General features: G+C 33.7%; 1 protein-coding gene and 1 pseudogene across 1 annotated transcript; one reads left to right on the forward strand and one right to left on the reverse strand.

Moving 5' to 3' along the window:
* Nucleotides 1-1,970: 1,970 nt before the first annotated feature.
* Nucleotides 1,971-7,153, reverse strand: LOC149405696 (protein DETOXIFICATION 27-like). The gene is made up of 8 exons (XM_089607861.1): nt 6,893-7,153; nt 5,658-6,202; nt 4,632-4,718; nt 4,463-4,519; nt 3,462-3,700; nt 3,111-3,229; nt 2,917-3,006; nt 1,971-2,067 (listed from the first exon to the last, which is right to left on the reverse strand). The coding sequence occupies exons 1-8, from the start codon at nt 7,151-7,153 to the stop codon at nt 2,041-2,043; spliced, it is 1,425 nt and encodes a 474-aa protein (XP_089463987.1). The 3' UTR covers nt 1,971-2,040.
* A 6,976-nt stretch (nt 7,154-14,129) lies between these two features.
* Nucleotides 14,130-15,122, forward strand: LOC149405697 (serine acetyltransferase 1, chloroplastic pseudogene; annotated as a pseudogene).
* The last annotated feature ends 5,515 nt before the right edge of the window (nt 15,123-20,637 follow it).

Here is a 20,637-nt window from a genome sequence, read left to right on the forward strand (position 1 = left end):
TTTTTCCCGACATGAACAGGGATTTTTAATACATTTTTTCTTGGGTTCGTGCTAGCTAATTTATTTTCTTCTCAACTAAAATAAAATTTTCGCATCTATTACGTAACAACCTATTCTTTTAATTAAAGAACGTATAATTTTACGATAAATGAAAGAGATTGTTTGAGACGATCATTTCTTCGCATATAAATAATAACTGTTGCATTCATTTTCGCACACAAGCTTTCACTATATATTACGTACTTATTCAAATTCTTTAAATCTCTCGAGCTCGCCTACTTAAGTTCGACACTTCGCCTCCTTGTAAGCAGCCGATATTAATAAAGATGATTCTTTTATTATTTCGTATTAATATTCCTTTCAATTAAATATCATTTGTTTCTTATACGAAGTCTTTTTGAGACCCATTAAATAAATCAAATAAATATATCTTAAATAAATATATGGACTTCAAAATATGGACTTCTAATTTTGAATTGCGAAATATCATATTATAACCTAATATTTAACAAAATGTGAAGAATGGACTTGTTATTTATAAAACATACGAAATTGGACTTTTGACCCATTTTTAGACAAAAATATCATTGAAAGTATTTTTACAAGAAATTTTATGTAATAATCATAAAATTTCATATATAAAATCCACGAATGCTACTCTGACATGTCATTGCGGCCCTTTCTACAAGGAAATTTTCAACTTCTAGAACAACATGAAGAGAGGGCCGCAATGACGATTGTCAGAGCATTCCAGAATAGCATTCGTGGATTATGTTATGTTATGATTTTGATTATAGTAAATGTATTTTTAATATTAATATTGAACTTGGAATATTTGTCTATTTTGTATAGCGCTAAGTCCATCCGAGGATTTTTTTTTAAGACAAAAGAAAGGGTATTGGCCGGCCCGAAAAGGGTCAATTTTGGCGTTGTCGGGCCGGAAAAGGGTTTGTCCGGCCTGGGTTGGTGTCTAGGACAGAGGGGTTGCCCTGCCCGGAGAGGTGTCAAGGGCTCACGCATGATTCCCAATCCGGTAGGATCCTTGCCTTGGATATCGTGTCGTGGTCTCGCCTCGGGATCCGTGCCACATGTTATTTTGCTTTTGGGGGTTATTTTTTGGCGACGAAAAATGACTTATTAACATTAACTTTCCAGTTTTACGTGCGACTTGTTGTGCTTGAAACTTTATAGTTTCAAGTCGTTTTGTCCTTGTACTCGATAATCCCGCATCTTTTCGATTTCCGCGTCACCGAGATTCTTCGTTGCTTTCCTCGATTCCCATGTCGCTTTCTCGATTTTCGTGTAGTCTTCTTGGTTTTCGTGTCACCAAGAATCTTCATCGCTCTCCTTGATATTCGTGTCTTCATCTCGGTTTTCGAGACTTTCTGAGAGATTGAGATCTAAGAAGATGAAAGAGTTCTTGTTCTTAGGGAAATACTTAAAAGACTTCGTAAACAAATTGCGATCAAACTTTAGGTTATTCTTTGGGATTCTTGGTTGTTGCTCGTGAGTAATTGAAGATTGTGGATCACAAATAGAGCGTTCTCATGTCCTGACTAAATTAGGATTCACATTAAATCTGAACAAAACAAATTCTTGTATCTTTCTTCTACTTTTCTGTTCTTGGCGCTTTATATTCTTGGGTTACTTGCGTAGGAAGTTATTCCTGGCTTGGGGTTGATTGTCTGTTTTGTGCTAGATTTCATTATTTTGCGTTGTTTACTTTAACAGACTACCGCCCAACTCGGATCCAAAACGAGCCTTAATAGTTAAAGAATGACTTTTATTTATCTCCTTCTCCACAGTCCACACACATGTATATAAGTGTAAATATTATAATAGCTAATTAATGATGATATACTAAATTTATTCAACCAAACTCATGATCGATAGAAAAGAGAGAGGGAAAAAAAAATACAAGACTACATAAAACATCGATTTGACTTTACAAAAGATTAAAAAGTTACAAGAGGGGAGCTCAATTATATCAAAAATTAGTTCTCGGTTTAATTGTTCATCTCCGAGTTTACACTGCTGAGTTTATTTGCGATTTGCCACTTTCTCCACCTGTGACATTTCAGCCGAGTTTAATTAGATTTTATGACAGAATGACGAAGAAAAGATGTATCAATATATACATATTATTTAGGAGTGTATATATATATATGTATATATATCCCTTTGATAACCTAGTTTTAACAGATCATAAAATTTCTCATTTCGAAGATTTTTGATTGACTTTGATTTTTTAATTTAAAATTCTCATATACAACGATTTGAGGATGTATTTTCGTCATATAAAACAAAATCAATTAAAATTTTACTAGGGAAAATTTTACAGATATTCATAAAAAAAAAAAAAAAATCTTCAAATAATAAGCTAATAACTGAGGGAAGGTTGTTTAAAAAAAAAAAAAATTGAGGGAAGATTGTGGTATGCAAATGTAGCGGAGGTTTGTGATTAAAATTAGCGGATAGCAAAGAGATTGTGGTATGAATGGTAAGTATAGTTATTTACACAAAAACTATATTAACAATGTAGAAATAGTACAGCAAATCGTATTTAATTTTGAATATGAATATTTGAACATATAAAATTAAAACAAAAACAAGTGATAAACAAATCACATTGTAAATATTTTATATACAATGAAAATACTTTATATACTGTTTCAAATATTGATTATTTTGTTAACACCTAACCAATTTTTGTTTTACTTAAAAACACAAAAATATAGGCAATTTTCTAAGCCAAATTAATTTAGAATGACTAGTTTTTCCAAGTTCTTTATAGAATTTTAGCACTAATTAGACAACTTCAAACGTATGAATTTTAACAAAACCATTGTAATATTTTTTTTAACAAGTGGAATAATAAAATCAAAACTAATCCGTTACTAATTATGACAAAATTACCTCTTTTTCCCAATTGCAGCAAGCAACCATGATGATCAATACAATAGTTTGGATTCCCGCTCCTCCAAATATCATCCCAATCCAAACCCCCTTTTTATTTTCCATAATTCAAACCAGATAAATATTATAAATGGTGATTGATTATTCAGAGAAATATTATTTAGTAATCAGTTAAATTTCTATTTTGTACTTACCTTGACGCCTAGCCCTAAAGGAAATCCCAGAAGATATCCAAGTGGGACTCCAATTAAATAGTAGCATCCTAAATTTACAAATGCCACGTAGGACTGCCAGCCTGACCCCACTGCAACGCCTGAATGAAAAAGTTATTCAAATTAATATTATAAGTAATTAAAAAAATAGTAATTTTTTTTTTTACCCCGTATATAAATATATACATGAGCAAAAAATTATTTACACGTGATACTCTTTATTTTTTATTTTGACTATTTCTCCAATTTTGAAAAAAACTCTGATATTTCACATATCAATATATACATATTAATCATGATACTATAATATATTTTTTATTATTATTATATTACCGGAAAGAACAGGCTGAATGCTGTTGAGAAGAACTGTGAATGCCAAGAGAAGTTTGAGATCATTTACGGCTTCTAAAACAGTGCTACTCGATGAGAACAATCGAGCGATCTTATCGTTGAAAAGCATTATGATGAACCAACACAATACTCCGATTATCGCGGATGTTATCACCGACATTTTCGCTGCAAATTTCGCTGCTTTTCCGTCTCCGGCGCCGAGCTCATTAGCTACCCTTACTCTACAAATAAATAAATTTATTGGGAAATTCGTATCATTTAAATTGTTATGAAAGTGGCTCACATTATAAGTATAAGAGAACCGGTCATTATAATTGCATACGATGAAGAAGCCAAAATTTTAGTTGAGGGGACGCTAATTAAATTTTATAAACTCATGATATTTTAATTTAGACAATTGTATTTTATGTCTATATCATATTGTTTTGCATTTAAATTTATTTGTAATGTATTATTTTAGGAATTCATTTTCTAGATTTATATATATATATATATATATATATATATATATGTATGTCATGTAAATTATTTTCTAATTTGTATGCTATAACTTTTAGTTTAATTATATCATATGCATGAATCAAGTTTCATCCTAAATTAGAATAATATAAATAATTATAAATATAATTTTGTGATAAATTATAACTACACATAAAATATTAAAATGTAAAAAAATTTAGGGTTGTTTTCCAATTAAGTAAACTAATATAATATTATTAAAATCTCATCCCAAAATAGATGAATGATTATGGCAAAAATTCTGTAATAGAGTTGGATTGGAATAAATCTAATTCTATTTTATTCTTCTTACTTTATAAAAAAGTGATTTGAAAATAGTCTTAAATCCCTCCTTAGATACATGTGGCTTCGTCTAGATTGCATACGTTGAGTGTTTGGCAATTCAATCACTAGAAAGAAACAATTATGGTCGATGAGACCTTTATTTAATTTTTTTTCAAAGGAGGTTTAATAAATGATCTTACCCTGCCCCAGCAAAGAAAGATAACGGAATCATCATTTGCCAACTGTTTATTGACATACTGCAAAGTAAATAAATATACAAGAATTAAAATGGTAAACTGAATAAAAAAAAAAAGAAAAAAAAAACAAAATACTATATATTGTGAATTAGAATATATGAAATCTTCTAACCATATGGACACAGCATCTAATTCAATCTCTGCACTGCTTAGTGCTCCAGCTATCAAAATCAATATTCTGTAGTACCAATTCTCCAAGCTGTAAACAAACATGATATATAATTTTCAAACTATGCGCGCGCAAAAAAAAAAAAAAAAAAAAAAAATCAAGGGATATACAGATGTATATTAGAGGCATAATTTTTTTTTCTTTCTAAAGTTGAAGTTGTATATAAATTAAATTTAGGTTGTAATATATAAAAGGATGCACATATATGAATAAATGACACATTTACTCTTTGTATTATGACAATTGTATCATCTCATGACAATGAGGAGAATGAATCGAGTCACCGCGAAAGCTATTTGCTGAAAAGAAATTGTATTATCTCTTCTCAAGTACTTTTACAATATGTATATTTTGTCCTTTTCCAACAAAATTTTCAATATGTATATTTTGTCCTTTTCAATATCTATATTTTGTCCTTTTCCAACAAAATGCTCATTCCCCATGCGTATCTTTTTTTTCATTAAATTTTTAATATTAAAAGCATGAGAAAAGCGTAGCCATATTTAGTGCTTCAAAGCATTTTTATATATAAAAATCAATAATCTTTTTTTTAATAATATAAAAAATGGGCTTTTTTTTTTTTTTTTTTTTTTTTTTAAATTTGGTTTAGATCTCAGCTAAAAAATAGGCAGAGCATGAGAAGTGAGAAGACAGAGAAAATGGAGACGTATACATATGCATATGCATGTGTCACATATGTAAATGCGGGTTTGTGGTAATCAGAGATATTTTATTTTAATTTTTTTTATTTTGTATATTTTAAATAATTACACTTATCTATATATTATTCTATCCAATTTGATTTTCATTTATTTTTTTTAATTATTTTAAGCTTGTGGAAAATTTTAACGGAAGGACTAAAAATGTAAAAAAAAACAAGAATTCAAGGACCAAAAGCACGTATTCGAGAGAGGTGATACAACTTTCATAGTGTCATATATATATAATAAAAAACCACACCAATTGTACCATATCATGACCCCGGAAGCGGCGGAGAGCTTAGCGAATTCCCATAGGCCCGAAAAGGCTTGAAACGAAAACCCTAACTCCCAAGTCAAAGGACACCCGCCACAAAAGGCGTAGATGATCAAAGCCGAGCACAAGAGCCACCACGAGAAGCTCAAGACCACGGCCACGCCGGCCACTCCAAAGTCGAGCCACGACACGGCGGCCCAACAGAGAAGAATGTGGATCAATAGGACCGCGAACGACACGGCCGCCATGACCGAGTTCTTGAGCTGGCATTGTAAGAACCGTTGGATCGGGAAGAGGAACGCGAGGCAGAAGTGGAGCGGGATCATCCAGCGGGCCACGGACCCCGTGAGTTGGGCCACCGCCGCGTCTTGGCCCATCAGAGCCATGATCGGCGACGCGTACACGAATATCGGGACCATCAAAAAAGCAATCAGAAATAACATGACCCAAGCTCTTTGGAGGTATATCCCTAACATGTTGTACTTCTTTGCTCCAAAGGCTTGCCCACATAAAGTTTCTAGAGCACTAGCCATTCCTAGCTGAACATTTTATAATAAAGTAAAATAAAATAAAAATCCATGAACAATATTGGTATATCGAATTAATTATAGGGTCCATTAGGAAAATAGTTAATTTAAACCTTTTATATTACTAAATAACCAACGTTTGGTAAATCTTAGATAAATAGCCATTTTCATGTATTTATAAACGCAAATCTTAGATAAATAGTCACCTCCATATATTAGGCAACGACATTATTTACGGTTATTCAGCTAACATTTACCAAACATTGGTTATTTAACAATGTCAAACGTTTAATAAATTGGTTATATTCCTAATTTTTTGTTAATTTTTATCACTACCGAAAATTTTTAATAATTAATGTCATAGTTAGAGTTTAAAATGCTGTTGCCCTGAGAAATCACCGATCACAATTTCGTATTTTGTGACGGATTTTCCAAAAAAAAAAAAAAAAAGCCTTATTCCCGGAAATTTTTGGCCGGCATTTCCACCCATGCATAATCTCACATTTGTTTATTGTATTTGTTTTCTTTTAGGTTATGATAACTAATTAATTTGTAGCTAAGTGATGAAGTGATAAAGCACTTTTTTGTCAGTACAATAATAAACTCGCCCTTTTTTTTTTTTGCGAGTCAATGATAAATTTAACCAAAATATCATACTGAAAGAAGAAAGTGAGATTTAGAGAGAGAGATAAAGAGGGTTACAAGAAGGCCAAAATCGAAACCGATGATGACATTGTAAGCGAGAGAGAGAGCGGCGAGTTCAAGATTGCCGATTTTTCCGGCGACGGCTTGAGCGATTGTGATCATTGAGTAGTTGCTTCCTCGGAAGAATATCGCCGGTCCGACTATTCGCCACAGCTTCGCTGACTCGCTCCAAATCGCCAGCTTTTTCCGATCATCATGCTCGAAATCTCGACGATCATCGTCCAACAAAGGAGTACAATATTCTGGTTGGTCCTCCATCACAACCGCCGCGTCAGACTTTTTATAGTAATAATTACTTTTATATATCAAACTGTGTATGTAATTTGTTGTGATATAATTTGTTGGCTTTTTGATCGATATTTATATAAAAACGGACACAAACTGAAAGGAAGTAGTTGACATGCAGTGGAGGACGACTGGTATATTGTTTAATAATATAATCAGTGAAATCGTTCAGATCTGAATAAAATATAATTAGATTGAGGTGAAGATAGATTTCAGGAAATCAATTAACAAACTATTAATTAACTTTAAGGCTTTTTAAAGCAGGTAATTTTAGATTTTTTTTTGTTTGTTTGTTCAAAAACTAAATAAATTAGAAATATTTTAAGTAATGATATATTTACCTTTGTAAATATTGATTATATGAAGTAAATAAATAAAAATAATATTACTTTTGTTATATTTCTATACTTGTTTATACATTTTGAAAATTTACCACTTCCCCATTGTTAAACATTTTTGTCGTGTGCCTAGTTTCTGAATGAAAAAAATAAAATAGATCATGAGCTTCTATTGCCTCTATGGATTATTTCAGAGGGATGTGGAAAAATAGGAGAAATGACTTTGAATTCCCACTAATGCGAGTCATATACCGAGCCATATATGTATATATATGTAGATGTTTGTGTGGGGGTTTAATAGATATTTATATACCGAGTCATTACGATCGTAGTTCACATTTATATATGTTAATAGATATTTGCAGTTATTGACACATTTATTTTACGTTTTTATTTGAATATTTTGATAATTATTCATTTAAATTTGAATCGTGTTACGCGTTTAAATTTAGAAATTAATTATTTAGTTGATTCAATATTGTTTATTAGAGTAATATTATTTCTGAAAATATTGTAAAATGTTATTTCGATATAATTATCTGGATCACTAAAATCATAACAGTGCCTAAAATATACGTAGTAGTTAATTTTCTTATTTTGTGTTCATACAATCGTAGTTCATATATATATATATTAGCATATATTTATAATAGTTTATAATTATTTACAAATATTAACAGTTATTTTCAAATAAAAAATTTACAATATTCAAATAAGGATCTGATTGCGGTGTTCGCGATCGACGAAGTTTTGCTTCCGAGAGAGCTTTTTAAGGACGAAACTGAGGCTCCGACAAAACTGAAGCGGGAAGTTTTTGTGGGTATATACGTTATTTTTGGGTTGTAAATAAAAAAGGATGAATATTTACTAAAAACTTATAAAAAGTTGATTAAATGATAAAACGTAAATGTAAATGTGATTATATATTTACTGGACTTTTTAATATTTGTTGATTAATCTGAGCCATATATATATATATACCGTATATGCTTCACCTTCAAGGACAACATAAATAGTAAGGATATACCCATGACGTGCTCTTCGAGATCTACGATAAGTATATTTTTAACGATACAAAATTAATTTACGATTTTGCATCTTTCTTTTCATCTTCCAAAATCACTACTTCTCACGAACTCTTTTCAATATTTCCACGTGCGCATGATCTCTCCCATCTAACTTGTACATACTCCGAATAGTTAAAATAATTATTTAGAAGTTCATCGTCTCCACTACCAAGCTTTCGCGGCATATATGAAACGCATGGCTTGTTAATAAATGAAGAGGGAGAGAGAGAGAGAGAGAGAGAGAGAGAGAGAGAGAGAGAGAGAGATTAAATGGCAAGCTATTTATTTATTTCTGTTTCAACAGTTATTAATTAGCATGCAAAAATTTACATTTTTTGCTTATTTTTAAGAAAATTTACATTTTTTACCCTAAAAATTTACATTTTTGGCCCATTTTCTAAATTTTTTTTACATTTTTTACCCTGAAAATTTAAATTTATTAGTATTATAGAGCCCCAAAATATTGAATCGCCTAGAGCCCCCGGTGAGTTTGGGCCGGCCATGGATATAGAATTAGCAAAATACCTATAGCTTAATCAAATATTGAAAGAAAAAAAACTCATATCTAATCACTACAAATATGATTAGTATATCTATATCTAATTCTTAGATTCAACATGGCATGGAAATCATGTCTAGTTGCCGTATGTCATGTGTATCATGAAATTCCTAATTCTTCCGGCCTATCCGGCATTGCTATTATATAAATTATACTTGCATTTAGTCAAAATAATCTCTCAAAGAGAGATTTGATTGGATATCGAAAAAGATACAGATCTTGTAGGATATAGTTTAATCCTCGACCCACCAAACTGAACATATAATAGAAAATAGAAGCGATCGATTTCTTAAATCGCAAGTATGCACAATTCATATGACCATCTTATATACACATACGCACATATATATATATAGTCGTGGCTGTAATTTGTTTTTTAAAGCAAAACTTTAAAAGTTAGTGCCTATCGCGTGGTTATGTAATGCATGCCGACATGATCACAGGTTATGCTAAGTCGTGGCAATATTTAATTATGTGTTGAAAAATGAAACCTTATATTGCATTTATGTAAGGTAATTTGCATTTTCATAGTTCATAAACCTTATATTATCGTAGGCTGTTTTTAGATCCCTAGATTTTTCTTTAAATCTACATGGTATTAAAGCCCCGTTATTAAATAGCTTCAATTTGTTCCTCTAGGATTGGCGTATATTGGTCCCTTTCCATATCTTTTGCTTCCTTTACCTTTTTTTTTTTTTGAAGGATAGCTCGAGGCTTCTATTAGAGAGAGGGTATATTACCCAAAAGTACAAATTTCGAATATCTTCAGTCAAAGAAGAAAAAATCCCCAAAACGATAGAGATTCAAAACTAGCAACAATTGAACGCACATCATGTGTGGACTTCCGACAAGGGGAAGATTGATCACACTATCAATCGAGCACAATAATGGCTCTTTTCAATTACCCTTCGAGGTTAAAGGATGAACCAAAACGCTCGAGGACCTCTCGTCATAGAGGAAGACGTTCGAGAACCTGCACCACCAAAATACCAACAGAGGACTCGAACTAAACATCCTAAAGAAGTCAAAAGCATCTCTAGGACACCAAAACCACCCAAGAATGGTGGACAGACCAACAAAGTCTAGGCTACTAACAAGCCATCTAAAAACTAAATTACAACAGAAACCAAAAAAGCACCACCATTTAAGAATCATCCCCCAGAACCCATCATGAACCCACAAATCACTAGCTACCCCATACAGGAACGACCCCCTAGAGCCGAAAGTAAGGGTTGGTGTTGGTGGCCTACGTTTGATAGCAAAAAACCCTCACCGCGGAGAACAGTGGAACCGGTATCGGCGCGAACAAACAGACCCGAAACACCACCAAAGAGAGCGGAATCACGGGTGATAAGTCGGCAACTGATTGTCCAGACCGTCGGGGGCAGCGACGGTGCCAAAAGGCGCCGATCTGAGGAGAAAAAAGCCACAACGAGGATCTTCTGTACTTGATGAAGACGACGGCCGGTGAGAGACTTCGAGGCAGAGCGCCAAAGGTCCTTCTCCAGATCCGGGGACGGAGAGGAGCTCAGGTCTTCGGGGATGGCGGCCACCACGATGATATCTCCGGTGGCGGCGGGGTTCACCAGCGGGACCATCTTAGGTCCACCCATCGGAAGGATCCGCGGCTCTGCATCACCACGGCGACCTGCAACAAAAACCCAGCCAGAGAAGAGCGACCTCGGCGTGGCCAAGAAGCTTTGCCGACGAAGGCCAACCGGCAATGGACAAGCGGGAGAGATGACCGGGCACCGGAGAGTAGAAACAAGAGAGGGAAAATTTATTTAAGCTATAAAAAATAAAACCCATTGGGGGTACAACTCCCCCCGGGTCGGAGGCACACCGTTGGTAAGACCAGCGGCGGCGACCAGACACCCAAGGGGGGTTAGAAGAAAGCCTGAAACACTAGGCTTGTGTGGGAGAAAAGCGTTTCTAGAGAGATAGGGAAAAGACATATTTAATTTTCAATGACGCTCGCTAAGTTGAGCGTGACTTCTCTTTTGCTTCCTTTACCATTTCTGTTTTTTACCGTCTATATTTCAGCCCGTGTTTTATAGAGGGTGTAAAAAAATCGCAATCCTCTTTGACAGATTGATATAGACGAGGAACTTACTACTCTATATCAGACTCATATATGAAATTTGGTACTGTTGCCATTTAAAACTCATATATACCATTCGTTCTCTTGTAAGAAGAATTTCCCACATAAATGTATTATCGTAATTTATCAAAGATTGTTATTTTAAATAGAATAAGCTAAGCATTATTATGAATGCAAACAGTGATCGAACTTACAAAAGATTTTGTGGGCGTTTCGGTTAACGCCCCTATTTTGCTTATTGTGCCTTTTCCACATATTTTGCTTCCTTTACCGTTTTTTCTTTTTACCGTCTATCTAAGCCCGTGTTTTATAGAGATGGTGTGTTCGCGGTCCTCTTTGTCAGATTGATATAGATGATGAACTTACTGCTGTATATTGAAGTCTTACATGAGATTTGGTACTGTTGCCATTTAAAAAGCATATATACCATTCGTTCTCATGTTAGGAGAATTGCCCACATGAAAGTATTATTGTAATTTATCAAAGATTGTTAATTTAAATAGAATAAGCTAAGAATTATTATAAATGCAAACAAAATATTACAAAGAAAAGAATAACAACATTCGTCATATCCATAGCCTCATGCAGAAACTTGAATGAGATTATTATAAAGTATATGAAACATCTAATCAAGGTAGAAGACTTAAATTTAGTCAGTGATAATTAATCTACGCATGAGTAGCTAGATTCAAAAACCACATATGTGGAACATGAAGTGTAGATTCACTAAATAAGAGTTTCTTATGGATATAGTTTGTACCCGACTTGGACACAAAATTGATTAAAAATGTGCTTTTGAAGGGAACGCTACAACATATGTAGACACACGTATCAAACATAATCATGTCTATATGAAAATTGATCTAAATCTGAAAGTGATTATCAATATCATATCTCAAGACTCTTTGATTAATTAGTTCACATCTTACGAATGCTTATATACTATAAGTTTTAGGAGTTTGAGATCTGAAAGGTGATGAAAAGGACATCATATAGAATCCAGCTTTCTTGTAGAGAGTAAATGCTTGTTCACCTAATAGTTAAATCCAATATTGATTGAGATTAGTGAAAGTCTTATACTAAGAATCAATGGAGCTTAGGACTTATATGTAACTTGAAATTTAGTAGAATAAAACAAAAGACTATCTACAAATTTGATTTGGTTTGGCTAAAATATTTTCTTGAATAAATTTGAATTTAAAACATAAGATTTATATATTTTATTAGTTAATATACTATTATGCCCTAATCATTTAGAATATAATGAATTATAATTTTATATTATTCCAACTAACAAAATGCAATCCGCTATGATTCTACTTTAATATAAATATAAGAATCAAATAAATAAATTTGGGCTCTAAAATATGTTTCTTACTTAGATCTTGAAAAAAAAAGGATTGATAGAAGAAAGAAAAATTCGTCAACACACAAGTTGTGGAACACATAATTATTTGGGTTCGACTTATAACTCAATATGGGACAAAACTTCAATTTTTCCGTTAACACTTGCCCAAATTACACCAATTTTATTTAGGGCGGACTATGAATTTAGCCCATTCAACTCATGCGATTAAAATTATAGTTAAAGTATTAGTGTGTTTAAGAGAATACCCAATTTGAGCAACAAACCTTATAAAATTCCAATTATACCCTTTAATAAAAATACCCAAACCCACACATTTTCACGATTACAGCATTCGTGAACGAAGTGTTCTATTTCGAGAACGACGAGTCTTCTCCTCCGGCGAGCTCCGCCGCCATCGTAGACCGGTGCTTTGTGTCGCTCCACTGTGGAAGCTGATCCAATTCCACCACGTTTTCGCTCGGAGATCCGCCACGTATACGTTTGTTTGTTTGTTTTTTTTTTGCTACTAAGCTCTTCTCCACAGTGCATAAATACATATATATATATATATACATATATATATATATACACGTAAATGCACATTCATATATATATATATATATATATATATATATATATATATATATATATAGGGACTGGCCTAGAATTTAAAGAGGAGGAGCCAAAAAAAAAATTTGGGCCAAAAAATTTAATAAGATTAATATTGTTGTTACCGTCACCATTTACCTTTCTCTAAACAAATCCTTACATTCAATAACATTACATTCATGACATCAATAAAGTTAACTCTGAGGTTAACTATTATTTTTGTTGTAGTTAATAAGATTAATTATTGATTTTATTACAGTTAATAAAATTAATTATTGATATATTGTTAACGGTAATTAATAAGATTAATTATTGTTTTTGTTACTATTCATAAGATTTATTGTTATAGTTATCGTTAACAAAATTATTGTTATGATTATTTTTGATAAGATAATTATTATTATAGATACCATTACAAAATTAACTTATAAATATCTTTTTGTTAACCAAACTCTTTTAATATTCCACTATGGACAACATATCTCATGATGAAAAACAACAGCAAAGATGAAAATTGAAATGACTGTCGTATCAATTGAGAAAAAGAAAAATAGAACAGCAGATAAGCAAGAAATTTGAATACAAGTTAAACTATTAATGTCTATTCAAATAAGTGTCTAAAATTCTATAAATTAAACATATATTTTGTGCCCTATTCACCAAATTTAAAAATATGCATAACTCCGTTTTGTCGAATTTAATTTTTAATCTATATTAGTTAGGTTAGAGCACCAAAAAAAAAAAAAAAGTTAATAATTTAACAAAATATTGTTTATATAAAAGCAAATAAGTTTTGTAATAAATAAGTCAATCTCTTCTCTTCTTCACTACTTCACCGCTTCACTTCTTCTCTGAAGTATTGGTATAGATATATTGTATGTATGTTGTATATTAATCATTAAGAAATCAATTATTCGTTTTCTTCCAATGACGACCTGTATCATCGGCGCCGCCCAGCCCAGCCCCTTCTCCGGCGACCCTAACAGACCTCAACTGGGAGTACCACCCATCGCCGGCCTCAACTTCTTTAAGCTCAGTCGCCGGAAATTCTCCGACCAGGTCCCGAAATCGTCGGCGACAGCCTTCCACGACTTAGCGACGGCGAAGAAGCCTATCGGAATATACGACCGCCACAACCGCCATGACGAGATTTGGCGCGTAATTAGGTCGGAGGCAATTTTGGGTTCCGATTCGGAGCCGGTTCTGAAACCCTACTATTACGACTCGATCCTCTCTTACGCCTCTCTTGAATCGGCGCTGGCGAACCAGCTCTCGGTCCGGCTGGGAAGCTCGTCGATCCCTAGCCAATCGCTGTACGAGATCTTCGCCGGAGAGCAAGATTCGGAGATCGCCGCGGCCGTACGGTCAGACCTTAGGGCGGCGAGAGAGAGAGATCCGGCGTGTATAAGCTACGCTCAGTGCCTTCTCAGCTTCAAAGGCTTCCTCGCCGTTCAGGCTCACCGGGTCTCTCACCGGCTCTGGTCAAACGGCCGGCGAGTGCTGGCGTTGACCATCCAGAGCCAAGTCTCCGAAGTCTTCTCGGTGGATATCCATCCCGGCGCGAGAGTCGGCCTCGGAGTCCTTCTCGATCACGGCACCGGAGTGGTGGTCGGAGAGACGGCGGTGATCGGAGACAACGTGTCGATCCTCCACAACGTGACGCTGGGCGGGACCGGAAAATCCGGCGGCGATCGGCATCCGAAGATCGGCGACGGAGTTTTGATCGGAGCCGGGAGCTGTATTCTGGGGAATATAAGGATCGGCGAGGGATCGAAGATCGGAGCGGGCTCGGTGGTGCTGAAGGACGTTCCGGCGTGGACCACCGCCGTGGGGAATCCGGCGAGGCTCCTTGGAGGGAAGAATAATCCGGCGAGGAACGACGGAGTTCCGGGGCTTACGATGGATCACATGATTCAATAAATTAATGTTGTTATCGTACACATTTTTTAAGTAAATATATATAGTAGGGATATATTTAAATTTGTCACCACAATCTGAATGAAAAAACGACATTAAGAAGGTAGCTTAAAGGAAACTTGATAATATATTATCCAGTGTGTCTTTTAGAGTTATTTACTTATTCTAGTGTAATTGAGTATTTCGAATAATATATCCCTGCCAAAGGTAAGATATATGGTTGCTTTCATTATGACTTCATCAAGACTAGTTTCTCTATGCATGAAAATTATAATTTTTATTTATTTGTACGAGTTTCTTGGCCCTAGAAGAGCATATTTGAATTTTGAATTCGTTTTACGACATCTGAATGAAAAACGACATTGAAATGTAGCAACTCTACAAAATTCAATACCGGTGGTGTCTTTTATTCTTATTATTATTTTTTTATATATATTTTTATCTTTTATAATGCAAGTGTATAGTATATCAAGCCTAGTTTCTATTTGCATGGAAATTACTATAATTTTATTTTTTAATACATAAACTATTATTAGTAATCACATGTATTTTTGAAAACAACTTGATAAAATATCTACAATGCCCTAAATTGATGAATACACATATTAATTTTGAAACCTAAAATTCTATTTCAAATAAAAGTATACCACTCACAGACATCCTACTTAGGCTTTTTGATATCTAATTTTGCTCTCAACCACTTATTTCTACGCTTGAATCAAAGCAAGTTCTCATGCGTTATAATATTATTTTGTAGTTTTGATTAGATTTCAGATTTTTAGTGCGAATATATTTTTGGAGCGAATTCGGAGTAACTTAGGACGATTGAAAGGCCTTTTGAGACAAAGATCAAACAAGTAAAGTGGCGTTTTTTTTAATATATTTTTGAGGTTTTGAATTGAAGATTTTAGTTGATTTTCTTGAAGCATTGAATAGACCATCAAACTTTCCATATGCATATTTATATGTAAAATTAGACATCTGAGTAAGAAATTATGATTTGCCTAAAACACCAGTTAGCCGCACTCCGCAAGTCAACTGCCTACCACTCTGTGTCACCTGGTAACACCGTATGCGGCTTTATTCTCGTCGTTTCATGCAGTATGACGACAACAACGATTGCGACGTGATGCTTTCTTGCCATGCCACACTGATTATCTTTTCATTAACATCATTGATTATACCCCGGTCTCCCAAAATATAAGTATATAAGCATCAGTGTAGCTATGAACGAATGAATCAAAGAGCCGAGTGTACAACCCTAATTTTCAAGAGCACCTCAAGATTTAGGTTGATGCATACTGTGACCATCATTTGTGATTAAGATACGTCTCATCGTAATGGTCGCTTAAACAATGCACTTAACTTCAACCTGTCTAGGTCATGTATGGTAACCCATACAAAATGCATCGAGTTGCATATGTATTTCCTGTCTAGCTACTCATGCATAGACTAATCATTGACCAGTTTAAGCGCTCCACCCGAGACTTATATCTTTGTCACATCAGATGTAGAAATATAATCTAAGTTAATGCAGATGACTATGGATAAGTTGAATGTTGTTGCTTATAAAGGTTAGCAACTAATCTTATAATTGATTATGACTTTATATTTTTTGTTTAATGTTATTTTTCAGGTAATTACAATAATACTCTTGAGGGTAATACTATAATACCCCTCCAACATTCCCAAAAAGACTGTTATACTCTTCATAAAATTTTGAAAAAAATCATAATGTCCAGATTGGTCGATTTGCAACCTTACCACCGCTGTCACATGCTCTGTGCCTCGTCCGTTGTAGATCCTCCTCCTCAAACTATCAAGAAAAAGAACACAATTATTTTGGTCCCGCTGCGAAATTAGGACGTGATGTACGAACTATCGATGTTCGCAAAGTATTTCATAAGGCTGATCCGAGCCTCACCGAGCTTATCGGTGACAAGGATTGTCGGCTTACCATCGAGCCCCACGGAGATGACGAGGACGTGGAGGCAAAGCTGGGAGGGGCTTCGACAAGAGGGAAAATTTTGGTAAGAGAAAAAAATGAAAATAAAGGAAAAATGAGGAGAGAATACTTGAGAATATTTTTGCAAAATGAAAATGTCAAATTTTGAGTTTTGGTCAAATGTATAAAGGCCACTTGTTTTTACTATTATATATGTCAAAATCCCTATAAATTTTGAAGGTGGGTGGAAATAAAATATTGGTTAGAAAAAAATTGGAATTTTGATATAAATATTACTAAACTCATGTCGCTTTACCAGAATTTAAAATTTGAATATTCTATTACTAAAATCGAAAAAATAGAATTAATTTTTTATAAAAATACTCAAGATCGTTTTTTCACAAAAGTTTAAAATCGGTCCGTCACAAAATTATGTATTTTGTGATCGATCCTGTAAAATTTATACGTTTTTTTTTTGCTATCTTTTTACATTATATATTGATTACATGGATCATTTAAGTTCTAATTAAAAAAAATCGTTAAACTTCATGTAACGAAGACAAATTGTTACATCTGAGAATTAAACTCATGTTTTAACGAAATGACCGCACAAGTAAAAGGTAATTCCACTTAAGACAGATGCTTGCGGGTATGTTTAATTCATGGATTTAAATTCCGAGGAAACCGGACGGGAACCAGTCCGGTTCCCATTTTTTGAAGAGTCCGGCACCAAAATGACCAAAATCGGAAGTTTCCGGTGATTCCGAGGAAAACCGCCGCGATCCAGTGCAAATCTTCTGCAATTCCGCCACATTTCGAGCTTCCCGCCAGCTTTCCGACGCTCAGAAGGCCAAACTTCTCCAGATCCCACCGGAAGGCACTAGTATTGGTGAGCTTCCCGACGTGAATTTGTATTTTGATGATTTTGAGTTTTTTTTTTAAATTTCTTGATAATTCTTGAAGATTAAGTATAAATTGATAGTTGTGAACATGAATCTAGTGTCGATTTTGAGTTTGTGTTCATGTTTTCTATTTTTTTATTAATACGAATTCTTTTGTTATTTTTTAGTTAGTTTGTGATGATTATGGTTATGTTGAACTTGGTTATTGATTTATTCCGAATTTCTTATGATTTGTTTTCAATTTTATTTTACATCCGGGAATATGTTAGACTTTGTGTTCATGTTTTCTAATTTTTTTATTAATCCAAAATAATCTTTGAATTTATTGTTAGTTTGTGATTATGATTATGGTTAAAATCATATATTTAAAACCATTATTGTTTTATTCCGAAGTTCTTATGAATTATTTTCAATTTTCATTTAGATCCGGGAATATGTTAGTTTAGAACATTAGATCCGTGAATATGTTAGAGTTTGTGAATATGATTCATGACTGTTAGTCTAATTTAATTTAGTAAAGGTGACTATGTTGATGATTGTTAGTTTCAGTACTTAATTTATAGGTTACAAGAATGTCGGCCCCCGACCCAGCTAGGAAGTATTGTACGCCCGTGCTGGAGGTTCATGTGGTAATGTCGGAGGTGCTCAATTTGGATACGCACCATCGGAAGAATATTATGATCGCCTTTATCACCCTGCCTTTTTTTTTTTATTCAGGATACGAGCGCGAATGTATGAATGATGTCATGTCATTTACGTCTAGCAATGACGTTGATGATTTGTCCTACAACTTTGGATCGGTATCAATTGGTCCTCAAGGCACGGAGTCCTCGTATGATGACGGGTCTTCCAGTTACAACCAGGACTACTATCCACCAACAACTCTAGCTTCCGACATGGTGCGACCATTTCCAGATTATCCCCTCTACTCCATGTATGTTGTTGCAACTCAATATGAGTACGACTATCACTTGGACAGGTACTTCGTGCACATGCTCATTACATGAGTTGATATGATTACTGTATGACCGTTGCATATGGTCGCTATCCAGAGTAGTCTTTTTTTATTTCTTTTATGTTGAATTTGAACTATGGTATTTGGTGGATTGTGTTGAACTTTATCATTTTGGTTTGTACTATTGAACTTAGTTTTTGTTGTGTTTGTAATCTGGTAATGTATTGAAACATTGTACACTATGTTTAATTTTATGAATTTTATCTTACGTACTTTGTATGTTTTTTGTATATTTCTTTTCTGGATTCCTCTCGGAACGGTATTTGACGGTATTCCTCAACGGTAACTGTAAGTTCAACGGTATCGGTTCCCTTTTTTTTTTTTTCTGCTTTCCCCGGTATTCCTTTACGATACCAGCGGTTATCAGTAAATTCTGAACCTCGTAACGGTAACGGTAACGGTATTTAAATCTTTGGTTTAATTAGTTGATTTTGGTAGATGAACATGAATTTAGTATATTTTTGTAAAATATTACTAAATTGATTAGTAAAATCCCAAAAAGATTCGGGTTGGTTGTTCAAATCTACAGCTACGTATGTACATGGCTCTCTGCTGTCATGATTTACGCTCTCTTATTTAAATATATATACAAACAGGTACAGCTCATCTGGTTTCTAAGCTATCATTATCATTTTTCTGCATGTTTTAGCTTCACAAGCGCTGACTGACCGTAGGATTCTCCAATCGATCTCCATCTACGCTGCTTTCCAAAAAACATGAAATCCAAGGCATAAATATTGAAAAAAAAATATTGCACCCGATTTTCCACAAATAATTGAAACATTATTTTTTTAATTGATTAGGATTTGGCAGGAAATATGGGGATCTTTTAAATAACACATGCTTTTTGTGTGGCCCGACGTTCATCAAATAATTGAATGACTCCATAGTGGTTGAAGTGTATGATTTTTCTATTCGTATAAGTTAATGCGTTATTTTAATTTTTTTTTCTTCTCTTTCCATTAGCACTCCTTAAATCTACAGCGGCTAGCTTTCAAATTTGGAACTAATTACTTGAATTAAAATTAAAAATGAAGCAAGTTTCATCTCTAGCAAAGTAAAAAAACAAAAAAAAGGACTCTTTAGCTAGTAACTAGAATTTGTATTTATTTTAAATAGGTTATTTGACTGAAGCTATAGTAAAATTATCAAAAGTGTACAAAAAAAAAATAAATAAATAACGAGATTAAGTTTAAGACTTACTAATGCGCATAAAATATTGATAATGTGTGGATATTTCAACTCCACCTACCATGCTTTCCAAGAACATGAAACGCGAGGCATCAAATAATGCATTCCGAACTAAATCATTTGTTTATTTCGTTTTGATTAATGAGGAATCGGTAGGAAATATGCGGATCTTTTATATTTATTTATTTAATGTATGTACGTGTCACATGCATGTGTGCTAAATTATGCGGATCACATTAAATTATGAGATTAAATTATTGGCCGGATTTGATAGTAGTTATTAAAATTGTCTGCTTTTATTATTCATGTTACTTTTTTGTGATTTTTTTTCTTTTCTTTTTGAGGAACATATCAGGACGACGTGGGTTGCGCGTATCCGCTAAAATATCCTTCCACATGAACAAAAAGAAAGTGTTCACATCAAAAATTCAAGTGTAATTGGCTAAATGATAAAAAATGATAATT

The sequence above is a fragment of the Urtica dioica genome, chromosome 2, assembly GCF_054948205.1.
Source record: "Urtica dioica subsp. dioica isolate 48M chromosome 2, U.dioica_male_clone48M_v1_H2, whole genome shotgun sequence".
Taxonomy (NCBI): Eukaryota; Viridiplantae; Streptophyta; class Magnoliopsida; order Rosales; family Urticaceae; genus Urtica; species Urtica dioica.